Genomic DNA, 12,963 nt, shown 5'->3' on the forward strand with positions numbered 1-12,963 from the left:
ATTTTTAAAGCCCCAAAGCTAAAGTCGACCATTTCATCTTGCCCAACACTTTGTTTATAGAAAAAAATAGTTCCTTGGATTTTCTCATATTTGCTGTTATGTGTTTAACCAGTACATTCCCTATCTATTGTAAAATGACTTTTATCTGAAAATTTATAAAGAAATGGATATGCAAGCACATTTAAAAAATATGAAAAATAAATGGGTTAATATGCGAACAAAAAAAGAAGGGATTCCGGAGCTGCTGAAACCTCCAAAAATGAAGATATTCATCCAGTTATCAAAGTCAAATGACAAAGTCAAATACTGCTGGTCACTTTTCCAAAACAACATTTGAGTAGTGAGGGTTTTAGTTGCGGGAAATAGAGAATCACAGCTCAAGGCAGACATTGAAATGAATACATTTACTTACCGTTAGTGGCCATTTTGAACATCAATTGCCCAAACTCTATGGCACCTCCACTACTGAACGACATCTTGAATCCAGCCTGCCCCTCCCAGCCACCTAAGCAGACAAAGAGAGTTCCTTTAATAACAGACTTAATTTTTTCCAGATTTTTTCCCCCACAATCTCCATTCCAAGTTAGAAAAGACATAAACCCTTGGACAGACGGACAAAACAGGTACAAGATAATCGTAGGTTTAGTCACCAAAAAAAAAAAAAAAAAAAAAGAATGCAACTTAAAAAAAGCCAATACTTCATTGTTCGATTTTCTGCAGACTCTCAAAACTCACTTATTCAGTGTCTTTAAGCAAGACAAAGTTATTTCAAGTCCCAAACCAGTCATCCTTATGAATGGTTCCCCCTCCAGGCTTCGGCAGGAGCACATCAAACCAATTTAGACAGGTCTACCTGACATAATGTTTTTGAATTTTGGGTTACAACAAGACCATCTATGAGAAACCCATACAAGAAAAGGACAATATACAAACACAGTAGGCACCTCTAATTTGAATATCCCCATGGAAAATGTCAAATGGATGATTAACAAGTGATTATGGAGACTCTTAAAATTTTCTGGCGACAGGGCAATTAAAGTTTTATATTAAGCAATATCCTACCACATGAGCACTAGATGCAAGGTAGGAACCAGCTCTGGATGAACATTTTAGGCAATAAATTCTTAACATTTTAAACAAAGTTTTTATTGAAAAATTAAATCAATTAAACAAATGTAATTTTATTCTGTGAAACATATGAATAGCCGACTGGAAGATAAGGGTCTCATTCAACATTTTCAAGTAAAAACAGTTGTATTGGGTGACATTACCACAGCTAGCAACGTTAAGAACACACTATTTGGCAGTGAGGTGAAAGGCAATCTGTCTACTAGTTCTGACAGATGTGTCAAAAATTAACGAGCATTTATATCAAAAATAAGCATACAATGCATTTTAATATATTTAAACATATGTTAAACATTCTACGTGAATGTCTGTAGTTGACTTGTGCAATGTTGTTTATAAATATGCATTTGAAAACTCAAAACTCGTGTGACCCCACTCTCCACATAAATGGGATACTCTATGCAGACAAAGTGACATAGCCAAAGAGAAAGTGGTGCTGGGTATGTTGCACTGTTTGGAGTACATACAAGAACCACATTCAAACATGTTAAACATTGTCATCAATCATTTTTTTCTTAGCACAGATTTGTTTCCATACTAAATGGTTTAAGACATAATGCATATCAGTCTCTTTTAAATAAACTGAGACACCAAGGGCCTCATGCATAACGCCGTGCGTAGAATTTGCACTATAACATGACGCAAGCACAAAAACGGAAATGTACTTACGCACAAAAAAATCCAGATGCATAAATCTATGCATTCGCCAACTTCCACGTTCTTCCACTACATAAATCCCGGTCAGCGTGGAAATTAACGAACGTGCACTCCTCCCAGAAATACGCCTCTTTGAATATGCAAATCAATATAAATAGCCCTTAAGCTCAGTGTTCTGTGAAAAGGCAATGGCAAAAGTACAAGGAAAAATAGAAGAATTTCAGCGAATACCAAGTAGAGGCAAAGAAAAATGTACTATTTGTTGTTTTAAACAGTGATATAATCAACAATAGGAAGTTGATCGAGTGACATAGAGTGTCGGAGAAACTCGAAAGCTCAAGTTCACAAAGTCGCAGAGTGCCCGAAATAAAAAAAGAAGTTGTCAGATATCAAAGTCGCTGTGAAAAGGAAAAGTGAGTGTCATATGGAAGCTTATTAGGGTACAGAGAAAAAAAAAAAGGCACACAGTGTGAAAGAAGCACGAAATGTCAACTATAATCTCGAAATTTCCACTTTAATCACGTAGTTTATTTTGTCATTAAAGTAGAACATCATAAACTTCATCTTAAAATCGTTTCATTTACTAGTTTCTCAAATCCCATCGTAACTAAAGCAGCACGTTAAAAGCTTTGCATTTGATCTTCTATGTGCTCTGTGTGTGTGTGAATCACTACGTGCTTCTGGGCTTTCTCTTCCTCCGACAGGACACAGAAGCCATTACATTCGTAATATTACAGCTCTCTTAACAGTTAAAATACTAAGTATACGTGATATCATTTTCATGATGATAGGAGTTAAAGCATGTTATTAAACATGGGAACACGGTGGTGCAGTGATTGTTCATGTCTTACGCAAGATGCTTGCTGCACCATGCGCAACCTTCGATGAAATGCTTAATTACAGAAGTACTGTCTTTTTCAAACGTACTAACCCCCAATTCCTGTCCTTACTTTTCTTCCTCCAAATACCCAATCGCCACACAATCAGCTCTATAATAGACGTTAAGCCATCTGTAAGCTATGAACGCCGATTCTTCAAAACTTTTAAGGAACATTGAAATATATTCGTACTGTTTAATTATTCTATCCATCAATCCTTCCAGTGTCGCGCCAGCCACAACAAGAATACAGCGTGAGGCAGAAACAAACCGTGAACGAAGCTCAAGCTCGCTAGCGCTACGGCACCGTGTAGTTAAAGTTTTATCTGTATAATATAATAAATATATTTGGCTGCATTTCATCTTAAAAATGATATCGTCATCATATGTAAATACGCGCTTTATAAAGTGGCTCAGGTTGTGCAATATTATAACTGCATCGCAAGTTTACAGTGAGGTAATTGTACTTACAAGTACAAACAGTTCTACAAGGAGCACTTGATGGACTGATTGAGTGCGTTTAGAGGTCTTGCGTGAACCGCAAGGTCAGTACAGGAAAGACTGAAGCGTTTGTTGGATGAGAGCAGTTCAAATAGTGAATGGCTGAGGCAGCGTGTGCTTGATGCTGTGTACCGATAATTCTCTTTCTGATCAGCTGCTGTCACACTCAGATACAGTGATATAAATACTCCGAGTGGTGCAGTGAGAGAAATATGGAAAAAGATGATCCGCTGTGGCAACCCCTAACGGGAGCAGCTGAAAGAAGAAGAAGAAAAAGGTGCAGTGAGAGTAACAACGCTAAAGCAGTTATGGCATTTGGAATAGTTTGACCATTCTGTGGATCATTATATTGTTACTGGTTAATTACAATCAGATGCATTAAACTAATAAACAACATGCTGTTAATTTCAGTGTATTTATAAAGCCGCGTCAGGGATGTGAATCTGAAAAGAAAGGATAACCACACAGGAACAGTAGAACTGCTTTGACGCTTCTTGCCGCCAGTCTGCAAAACCGAGCAGAGAACTTGCGTACGACAGGGTTGAAGCTACCGTGGAAATGTGTGTGGCTTTACGCCAAGTTTAGGTTTTATACATCACGATTTGAACATGGAAACGTTCTTATGCAACATTTCTGTGCGTATACACCGTTTATACATGAGGCCCCAGGTGTCTAGATACGAGTCCATATACATTTCACAACAGTCACAACTGAAAGTATTGCATGCTGCATTATAAGGATCTTTAAGTATTCTCCCATATTATAATAATTTATCTAGCAAATGTTTTTATCCATAGCCACAAATAAAACAAACTTAATTATGTACCAGTTAACAACTATGTTAAACTATCAAGAGAAAAAGCACCATCATAGATGGCAGATACAGTCTGTGGGACCCGACTCAATATTCAGCATACTGTACATTTTTTTTTTAGCATGTGAAAACAGCAACATAACAGTCAGACAAACAACAGCGTTCCTCCCAATCTCGCCAGTTCCTCCATTTAAAGAGCCCGCCTTCTTCCCAGCAGCCCCAGCGTCATCCACTGTTGTTCAATAGTGCAACACCCTCTGGGCAGCTGGGATATGCAGGCCTTTACTATGTAGCCCTGCTACACTGTCTTACACAGTACTTGCCAAATCAGCTGTCATCCAAAACGTAGACTGCATGTGAAGCTGCATGCTGGCTGATGTTGCAAAATAAGCATTGGTGATGTTGGAAATGCTCTTTAAAATTCTGATTTTAACAACATTATAATAAACAGGGGGAAATCAGAAATATGGCAGTTATTTACCATTGTCATCAATGAGAAAGGAAGCCAGTATCTGAGTACTGTAGTGAATACTAAGCAGTTTTAGCATTAAAACAGCAGTAAGTGAGTGATTTCAGGTTCAAGAGTGAATTAGAATTGGCAGAAAAATTCATTTAGGACAGATGAGAGATATTTAAAAATCTTTCCTCAGTAAAATTATAGAACTAAGGGCAGAGCAATGAAGTAGAAAAGGCAGTCATAAAATATGTCACAAAAGAGTATGTTTCATAAAAATAAAGCTACTTGTTTATTAGTAAAGACAATACTAATACTATCAATTCCAAATTCCAAAAAGGAAAATTGCGGAAGTGATATACAAAAGCAAATCTGGAAAATCTCAGAACTGCATAGCATTTCTAGTGTAACACAATGTCAAAAGTAGTGTGAGGTAAAAACAAACACTTGTTTTACAATCAAACATCAGGTTTCATTTTTGAATAATAATATACATAAAGTACAGTATATTTGAATAGGGATATTCACTCTGATAGCACTAATGTTTACAAGGAAAAAATATGCAGATGATGCTACAGGTTAATATTTTCGACATCACTAATGAATTTGAAGCACATTGAATAACATCGTTCAACCATCACGTTTGTTCAGGTAATTCACAGGTGGACAGTCCAAGAAAACACTAACTACAAGGCGAGAGTGCAAGTACAATACATATCATCAGACTATACAGAGTTAGTTTCTCATTTTTTGTTCAAAGAGGACACAAGAGACTATTAATTCATCCATAATTCAATATTTTTAGTTGTAGGAATACAGGATGTTTAGTGGCCGTCTGCAAAAAAATTCCAGTCTCCTACAAAACATGACAACTAAAAGAAATCCATCATTCATACCACTGCCAGCCATTATATTTAAGAGACGTTATTCAAAACTCTAAGGTGCAACTAGTGCTGTACAAATTACCACCTTATAGCATCCCACTTAAAGGGTATAAGGCACTTGAAGCTATCAGACTATGTGTTTCTTTTCTAGTTGGACAGAATCAATGTGAGCAATGGTGATGAAACTGAACAAACATTACAAGAATACATACATACACAAGAATTCCCTAGTCCTCCATGCAGCTACAAGATGATCAACCTAAACAAAGAAAACGTGTGCTGTCTTGGAAAATGCATCATTATAATTAATGATTAGATGTATAGGAGGGTGTTTTAAACAACTGCCAAAAGCTGGCTATCAATTACCTAGACATTTATTATTTCCATCTGATGAAAATGCAATACTGACCTCCAGGTTCAGCAACAATGGTGCCCTTAATGAAATTGGCAGCAAAAACAGGCTGCTCAATGGAACATCCTTTGATCAGATAGAAGGGCATCATAAAAGACCGCATGGAATCCTGTCCCTTAGACACGAAAATGACCTGTCAACACAAAGCAGTAGCAACAAAGTCAGACATCTTAAATTCACATTGTGTCTTTGGGGGAAAAAGCAGTGAAATCTCAAAAATCAACAGGTGTCAACACATAACAAAACAGAAAATGAAAAAAATGGAGTTGGAGTCTCTCTTCAAGAGACATTGACAATAACAGTAAATAAGAACATGTCACTCTTAAAATAGAGATTTCTTAATAGGCAAAAGAGAGTGATTTAATACCTCGAAGCACACCCCTCAAATATCCCCATATACAGTATATATACTTCCCATAAGAATTGTTTTAATTTCTTTGGTTAGAATGAGAACTAAGAGGCTATACCTTTGCCTGTAACTAAGCTACTTTCTAAATCGTACTGTAAACTATCTTTCTGTATATAGAGCGATAAATACTTTTTTTAATGTGAATATTCAAGCCTTATTTTTGGATAATTTGATAGCCCTAGGTTGGACTACAATTCCAATCACTTGGCATGCAAAAATGATAAGCAAGTTACAAAATGACCTCTATAATATCTGTAAACAACTGGATCTAAAACTGCTCATGTTTGTAATGCCTAGGAAAACCATTATTAAGGTAAAAAGCCATATATGGGTTAACAGCAACATCAAGAACGGGGCAAGAACCAATCCTGTATGACAAGTTTATGTTACTATAAGGTACCTTATGCCCACACTCACATTAACTCATACTGGGAACAACAGTCAGGTATCAAGGAAAGAATAACAGTTTTTTCTAAAGTGAAACAATGATGGTGGACGTCTAGCTGCAGCTTGCTCAAATGGTCATGCTCACCTCCAAAAGATTAACTGAATACTCAGACGTGACAGGACAGGAAGCAAGTTCTAGGATTATGCTTGTGCAAGTATTGTATTAAAAAAATGCCAAGAGATATGTGCCTAAAACTATAAATCAAATCATAAAAGGAAAAAAAAAGATGTGTGTGTGTATGTGTACCTGTCTATCGGTTTCTCTCTCACGCTTCAGGTTTATCCTTTACACAAATAACACAGCTAGTTTAAGAGGTGCATTTGATGGACACACAAACTCAGGTGCTCCCAAGTATTGGTTTGGATGGGTAGGGGGTTGTAATGAGTTAGCACTGTCAATCAAGTACAGTCATATGCTGATTTACAGCTGACTGAGCTGAGGTCATTTGTGTTTACAGCCACTGGGAAACAAAACTGGGTACTAATGATCTAGAAATTGCCAAAACCAACCGCTACAGGTCACAAAAGCCATACACCTTCTTGTGGCAGCATTGCCAGCAATGTTCCCATTAATATTTCTTACTTATGAGTAGGTGTGAATAACAAATAAGCTGGTATGTACTTTCAATTTATGACCAATTTTTACTTCACTTCCCCCCTTTGAATTTACAGGCAGAGCTAAATAACACTACACAAGCTGTCTGTCCTCCGTGAAGAATCAATCATTTGCTGAGAAACACAAATAAATGAATGACGAATGCTTGCTCCTATGTAACTGTCGCCATGAAGCATAAACAAAAGAAACACAAGCCTCCTCTGTGATATAATAATCGCTATGAAACAGCCCTACATGAATGACGAACTAGGATGGGATGGGTCCTGTGGAGTTTTGGGAGCACAGCTGTGCAATACTTGCAAACTGCTGGACAGATTGGGGAGTGAGTGTTATGACATCTCCTGTGTCAGATCAGAAGTGCTGATCTTCCGTGAATAAAGGTGCACCACCGTGTAACCCAGAAATTTACAGAGACCATAGGCTGCTAAACAGAGCAGAATACACTCTGCACAGAAGCAGTGAGAGAAGCAGTGGTGGAGCTGCACATCCAGTCTTAAAAGTGTCTGTTTTCTTGTACACATGCTGCAACCAATAAATGGCCACAAGCTGACAATAATTAATAAAAAAAAAAAAAAAAAAAGAAAACTATATTGGGGCACTAAATGTCCATGCCACACATTTTTTTGAAGTTATACTACATGTAGTTGGCATGGGTTTTTGCTTCGGATCTGTGCAGATAGTTCAAACTTTCACACTTTTCTTCCATCAAGAAGATAGAAATGCTTTGGAAGTAATAATAATTCAATCACGATTATTATTATTATTTATTATTTCACAGGGACTCAATGTCTTCTGACTCTTGGAGAGCCCATTAAAGTTTGCCTTGATTGGCGCTGCTCCACGTGGGTAAATCTTATGCATTCGGTCTGCACCACATTCCCTTACACGGCTACACAAAAGTTGTGTCACATCAAGGTTTTAGAATTGTGTTTCTTACCCCTTGTGTACATAAACACAAGTAACTCAATTTTCTGTATTGCACCATGCCTGAAGAAGGGGCCTGAGCTGGCACAAAGCTTGCATATTATAATCTACTCAGTTACCAAGTGGAGGGGGTTATTTTGCTTCACTTCTCATTACATCCATAAATTGCTAACATGGCAGATCACTCCGATACTACAGGGGGAAGTACAGAGTATCAGCGTTTACTTTTGGGCAATGCTTACATGTAACAAACAATACTGGGAAAAATCCCATGTATTGCGTTTAATCATCCAATTCCAATTGTAACAATGAATGATAGGCGATTCTCACTGCTCGGGTGTTCCCTTAATTATTAGATTAGATTAGATAAACTTTATTAATCCCTTGGAGACATTCAAATGCATACAGCAGCAAAAACATAAAAAAAACAAGGATATAGACTCACAGGACAGATAATACATCCAATCAATCAATAAAAAATAAAAATAAACTTGAAGCATTGAATTGCCTGATAGTAATCGGCAGGCTAGACACCCAGGGGTGCTTCTTAGCACACCATGGTGGAATGAGCCTGTGGCAAAAAATGCTCCAAGAAAGCCTCCTGGAGGGGATTTTTCATGATGGCATCCAATTTTGCCATTCTCTTTTCCACAAGACCTTTTAGTATGTCTTAAGTTAGCTCTGTGATGTATCAGCATATAAAAGAGGTGTGAGGATGCAGAATCTGTTGTAATTTCTGAGGTTTGCTTTTGGCATCTAGTGTTGACATCAAGGGTACACAACAAGATGAAAAGTAGAGAGCTGATAGAGAAGCAAGCAATTTTGAATATGAGATTAAAGCAAATAGCAATCAGAGCCACTGATGAACAATGGGGCATTCCAAAATCAATAATATAGAATATTTTAAAAATGAAAGAAATCACTGAAAGTGAAAGCAATTTGCAACAAGCAAGTCATCTCAGGAAAACTACAGTGGCTGACCATCTGAAAGAGAATGCCACAAAGACTGGCACATCATGCCAAATAATGTTATCAAGAATCTGGTGATGTCAGTAGGTTGCAGATTTCAGTCAGTTACTTTGTATGAGGTATGCGACAATACTAACTTTAACTGGCTTCATTTCGGTTCAGATTAATTTTTCCCAATACTCCTGCTCTGCTAAAAACAACAAAAGTGTATTTTTTTCCCAGTATTGTTTGCTATATTTAAAACATTGCTACGAAATAAATGCTGACATTCTGTACTTTATCCTCATATCCCTTTCACCTGGAATACATATTTTAATAATATATAACAAAGATAACCCATACTGTCACATGGTCCCAGTATTCTTGCTCCTCACTGTAAGGTAGATTGTGATTTAACAAAGCACTGCAGCACTGTTACTTGTTTACTTTGCTCAAGTACATTATCTAGGGATGGAGGTAATAGTGGCAACTCACCCTGTATGGAGTAAGGAAGACCAATCCCTTCTTGGTACCTTTAAAGGCATCATTCTTCTGGGTCAAGTCACTGAAGGAGAGCTCCACATCTTTGCAGTCTTTTAACACACTGGGCAAAAACAGAAATGCAATACAGATTAATGAGCAATCTACAAAGAATTCTGCAATATACAGGAGGTGAGGAAGAGCATTGGGATGAAGGCAAGTATTTTAGTTTCTAATTTTATGTTGATTAAATCTGAATAGTAAGAATAAAACTGTTACCCTCTTGCTCATTAAATCAGCCCATTCTGGCATTTCAAAGCTGTCATAATTAGGTTAAAACCCCATGCAGTTATCAGGTAAATACAGCCAACAGGTAAATTTAGAAATCTCTTCTGATATTACTTATGTCTTCCATTCAAGTATGAATTATTGGCCATCATCTTTATATTGAAAACTATAAATTATTTAATGAACAACTAACTGATTCTAAAATTAGAAAACCTTACCTTCATCATTAATACACTTGCAGAGCTGTAAAAGTGATAGAACCGCAAAACTTGGCAAATATTAAAGAAACTTCCTGACTCAATGGTATACTCATTACAATTATGCTCAAACAGATAAAGTTGACTTTTACCCTATTTTTCTCAAATATTATTGGTACTCTGCAAAAGATAAAACATTATAGAAAGAATGTTGGTTCTACAGTGTATGTATTGTCACCCAGTGTGAATAGGGGTCAATCTAAGGGCTTGCATAGGCTCAGTAATTCCACCCCAAGTCGAGAGGGGGCCCTGTTATTCAAATCCTGTTGTTGTTCTCTATCCACAGACCAGATGCGCTGAATGTTGAGGATCTGTGAGGTCACTTCCAGCTCCAAATCCTACAGTGAGCTTTTGTTATCTGTGATATTTTCATTGTAAGGCTCTGAGATTCAAAATGTATGTTGCAGCCTCAGTCAGCCATCTCTGGCTGTATCAAATTAGAAAAGGCAGATGCACACACTATCTACAATGACTAATAGAAACTTCCAAACAGTAGGTTCCATTCCTCAAAATAGTAAGGATTTTACATTCATGTGGAAAACTTTCACATTGTACTATCAAAATTAGGACAACACCAACAGTAGAGACAAATTGGTAATTTATTTTAGTAAATGGTGTTTCTCTTTACGATCGAAAATGGATTATATAACATCATTTTAATCCAGTTCAATATCATAGGCAAATCTCTTTATGATGTAAAATGGATTATAAAATGGATTACATCTCTCTATTATAATAAAAAAAACCCTGGGACGAAACAAGACTTTTTCAGAGAGATATTTTCATGTCCCGCGAGACGAGACTTTGTGCCAAGAGATTTAAGTAGATGACAAAGTAGAACATCGTAAAGAATTCAAAAATGTTGGCGCGATACACATGCAAAGCAGGTTAGAGATAATGAAAGTACTAAAATTCGAAGTCTCCAAAAAATGATAGTAAAAATCTCTTTAGTGCAAACAAACAGAAATTATTACTCGGTGAAATAATGGAACAGCGAAAAGTGATTGAATATATTGTTCGGATTTAAACTTTAAGTCGGAGACTTGTAAATCGTCTAATTCATGTTGCAATCAGGGGAGAAGTAGTGTTTCTTCCCAATGAAGAGGCGAATCTGTGAGAATTAAAAGATTTGTTGTTTGGTGAAAGTGAAATCCACATACACGAGTGGCAGAGACACAAATTGGCTGGCGCAAAACGCATGCCACCGGGGGGTTGGCAAACAAAGCGAGCAGGGGGCAAAGCCCTCTTGTAACATACAATTTTTAATCCAGTTCAAGATCATAGGCAATTGGTGCAAAACAGGAAGCAAACCCAGACAGGGTACCAGTTCATTGCACAAGTCACTCATGCATACACTCGCACTACCATGGGTCCAATCAAAGCCACCTTCAGATTCAATAAATATCTTAGGGGTGTAGCAGAAAAGGAGAGTACCACATAAAAATAACCGTATTATTTTATTTATTTATTTTTTTTTTTTTAAAGGGTGATAAAACTGTTGCCTCACAAGGAGAAGGAGGCCAGAATTTGCATCCTGGGTGCTCCTTATATAGAGTTTGCATGTTATCCCTATGTCTGCCAAGTTTCCTCCCACAGTCCAAAGACATGCAAGTTAGGCGAACTGCTGTTGCCAATTGGCCCTTGCATTATACTGGCACCCTATCCAAGTGCTGTTCTTGCCTTGTGTCTGATCATTACTGTAATAGACCCCAGCTCTCTTGCAGCCCTGTTTCGGATAAGCAGGTTAAGAAAATGATTGAATGGATGGAGGGATGGATGAATAAGCAGCTTTCTTTAAAAATCCTAGTAAGGCAACTATGTACAGATAGCCCCATGCATTACTTATCAACCCAACTTAATCCAGTTCAGGTTCTTGTAGAACTGGAACAATCCCAGAAGCACTGGTCAAAAGGCACGAAAAAACTAAGGATAGCCAATGTGTAATTTCAACAAGTACAACTAAATTAGAAAGATTAAATACAATAATTAGGTTAGAAAATGGATACAATGGCAGTGGTAATACAAAAAACTGAGGCAAACTGTTAACAGGTAGCCAGAACGTATTTTTTACATTCGAGTTACAACTGTGTTTTTACTGTATAGTAACCCTTGTATTTCTGATACATAGATAAGGTGAAAATGGAAGTCCCAAGTACATAAATAAACAAGAGCAATCATTTTTCATTTTGAGTGGTGTCTCAATCAAATGTTTTCATTCCCTTCCAAGACAGTGCGTGCATCTAACAGAAAAAATATGAGTCAGAGAATAACTGAAAGCAAAGTTAAACCAGCCGGAGGGTGGGGGGAAATAAGTGGAAGGAAAGACCTGGTATGTTCATATATTTGAAACTTCAATCATCTTAACCATCAACACACCAGGTTTCAATTCATAATATTTAGCAAGAACATGCGCAATTCAGTGTTACTAGACCAACACAACAGACATTAGCAAATAAGAACGGTAATTCCTCTTTCCTGTAATTCCTTCCTTGTCATGTCCTGTTGCTTAAGTTTTAAGCAGCTTAGTGTGAGCTGTCATAGAAAAAGAGCCTAAAACATGTGACCTAATACTGGCAGTGAAGCACTTCACCCTCATCTGATAAGAGTAAACCAGGATTCCACACTAAACTTTTATAGTTAGACATAGTAAGACTGTCAATCATTTAATTATGATATTTAGGAGAGGAGATAGAGGTCTACAGAAATGTGACTTTTTCTTTTATAACCAACTGTATAGCCCCAGTCACACTCTTAACTGGAATTTTTCTCTCTTCCATGTAATACTGTGGGGTTTATATTGTCATTTCTCAAGCTAATCATTGAAATTGGTTCCTATTTACTGCATGTTTAACAAAAATCATTTAATA

The 12,963-nt window shown here is 37.1% G+C and overlaps 2 protein-coding genes across 3 annotated transcripts in view; one reads left to right on the forward strand and one right to left on the reverse strand.

Moving 5' to 3' along the window:
• Positions 1–12,963, forward strand: part of triobpb (TRIO and F-actin binding protein b) — a 287,315-nt gene that overhangs the window by 154,295 nt on the left and 120,057 nt on the right. The gene's annotated exons all lie outside the window — the stretch shown is intronic.
• wbp2nl (WBP2 N-terminal like) overlaps positions 1–12,963 on the reverse strand; it is a 49,488-nt gene that overhangs the window by 19,649 nt on the left and 16,876 nt on the right. For both annotated transcript variants that reach the window (XM_028815327.2, XM_028815328.2), the window contains exons 2-4: positions 9,567–9,675; positions 5,725–5,860; positions 413–505 (exon numbers count right to left, since the gene is read on the reverse strand). In XM_028815327.2, coding sequence (XP_028671160.1) covers positions 413–505; positions 5,725–5,860; positions 9,567–9,675 — 338 coding nt within the window. The remainder of the gene's footprint in view (positions 1–412; positions 506–5,724; positions 5,861–9,566; positions 9,676–12,963) is intronic.

The sequence above is a fragment of the Erpetoichthys calabaricus genome, chromosome 12 (assembly GCF_900747795.2).
Source record: "Erpetoichthys calabaricus chromosome 12, fErpCal1.3, whole genome shotgun sequence".
Classification (NCBI taxonomy): Eukaryota; Metazoa; Chordata; class Cladistia; order Polypteriformes; family Polypteridae; genus Erpetoichthys; species Erpetoichthys calabaricus.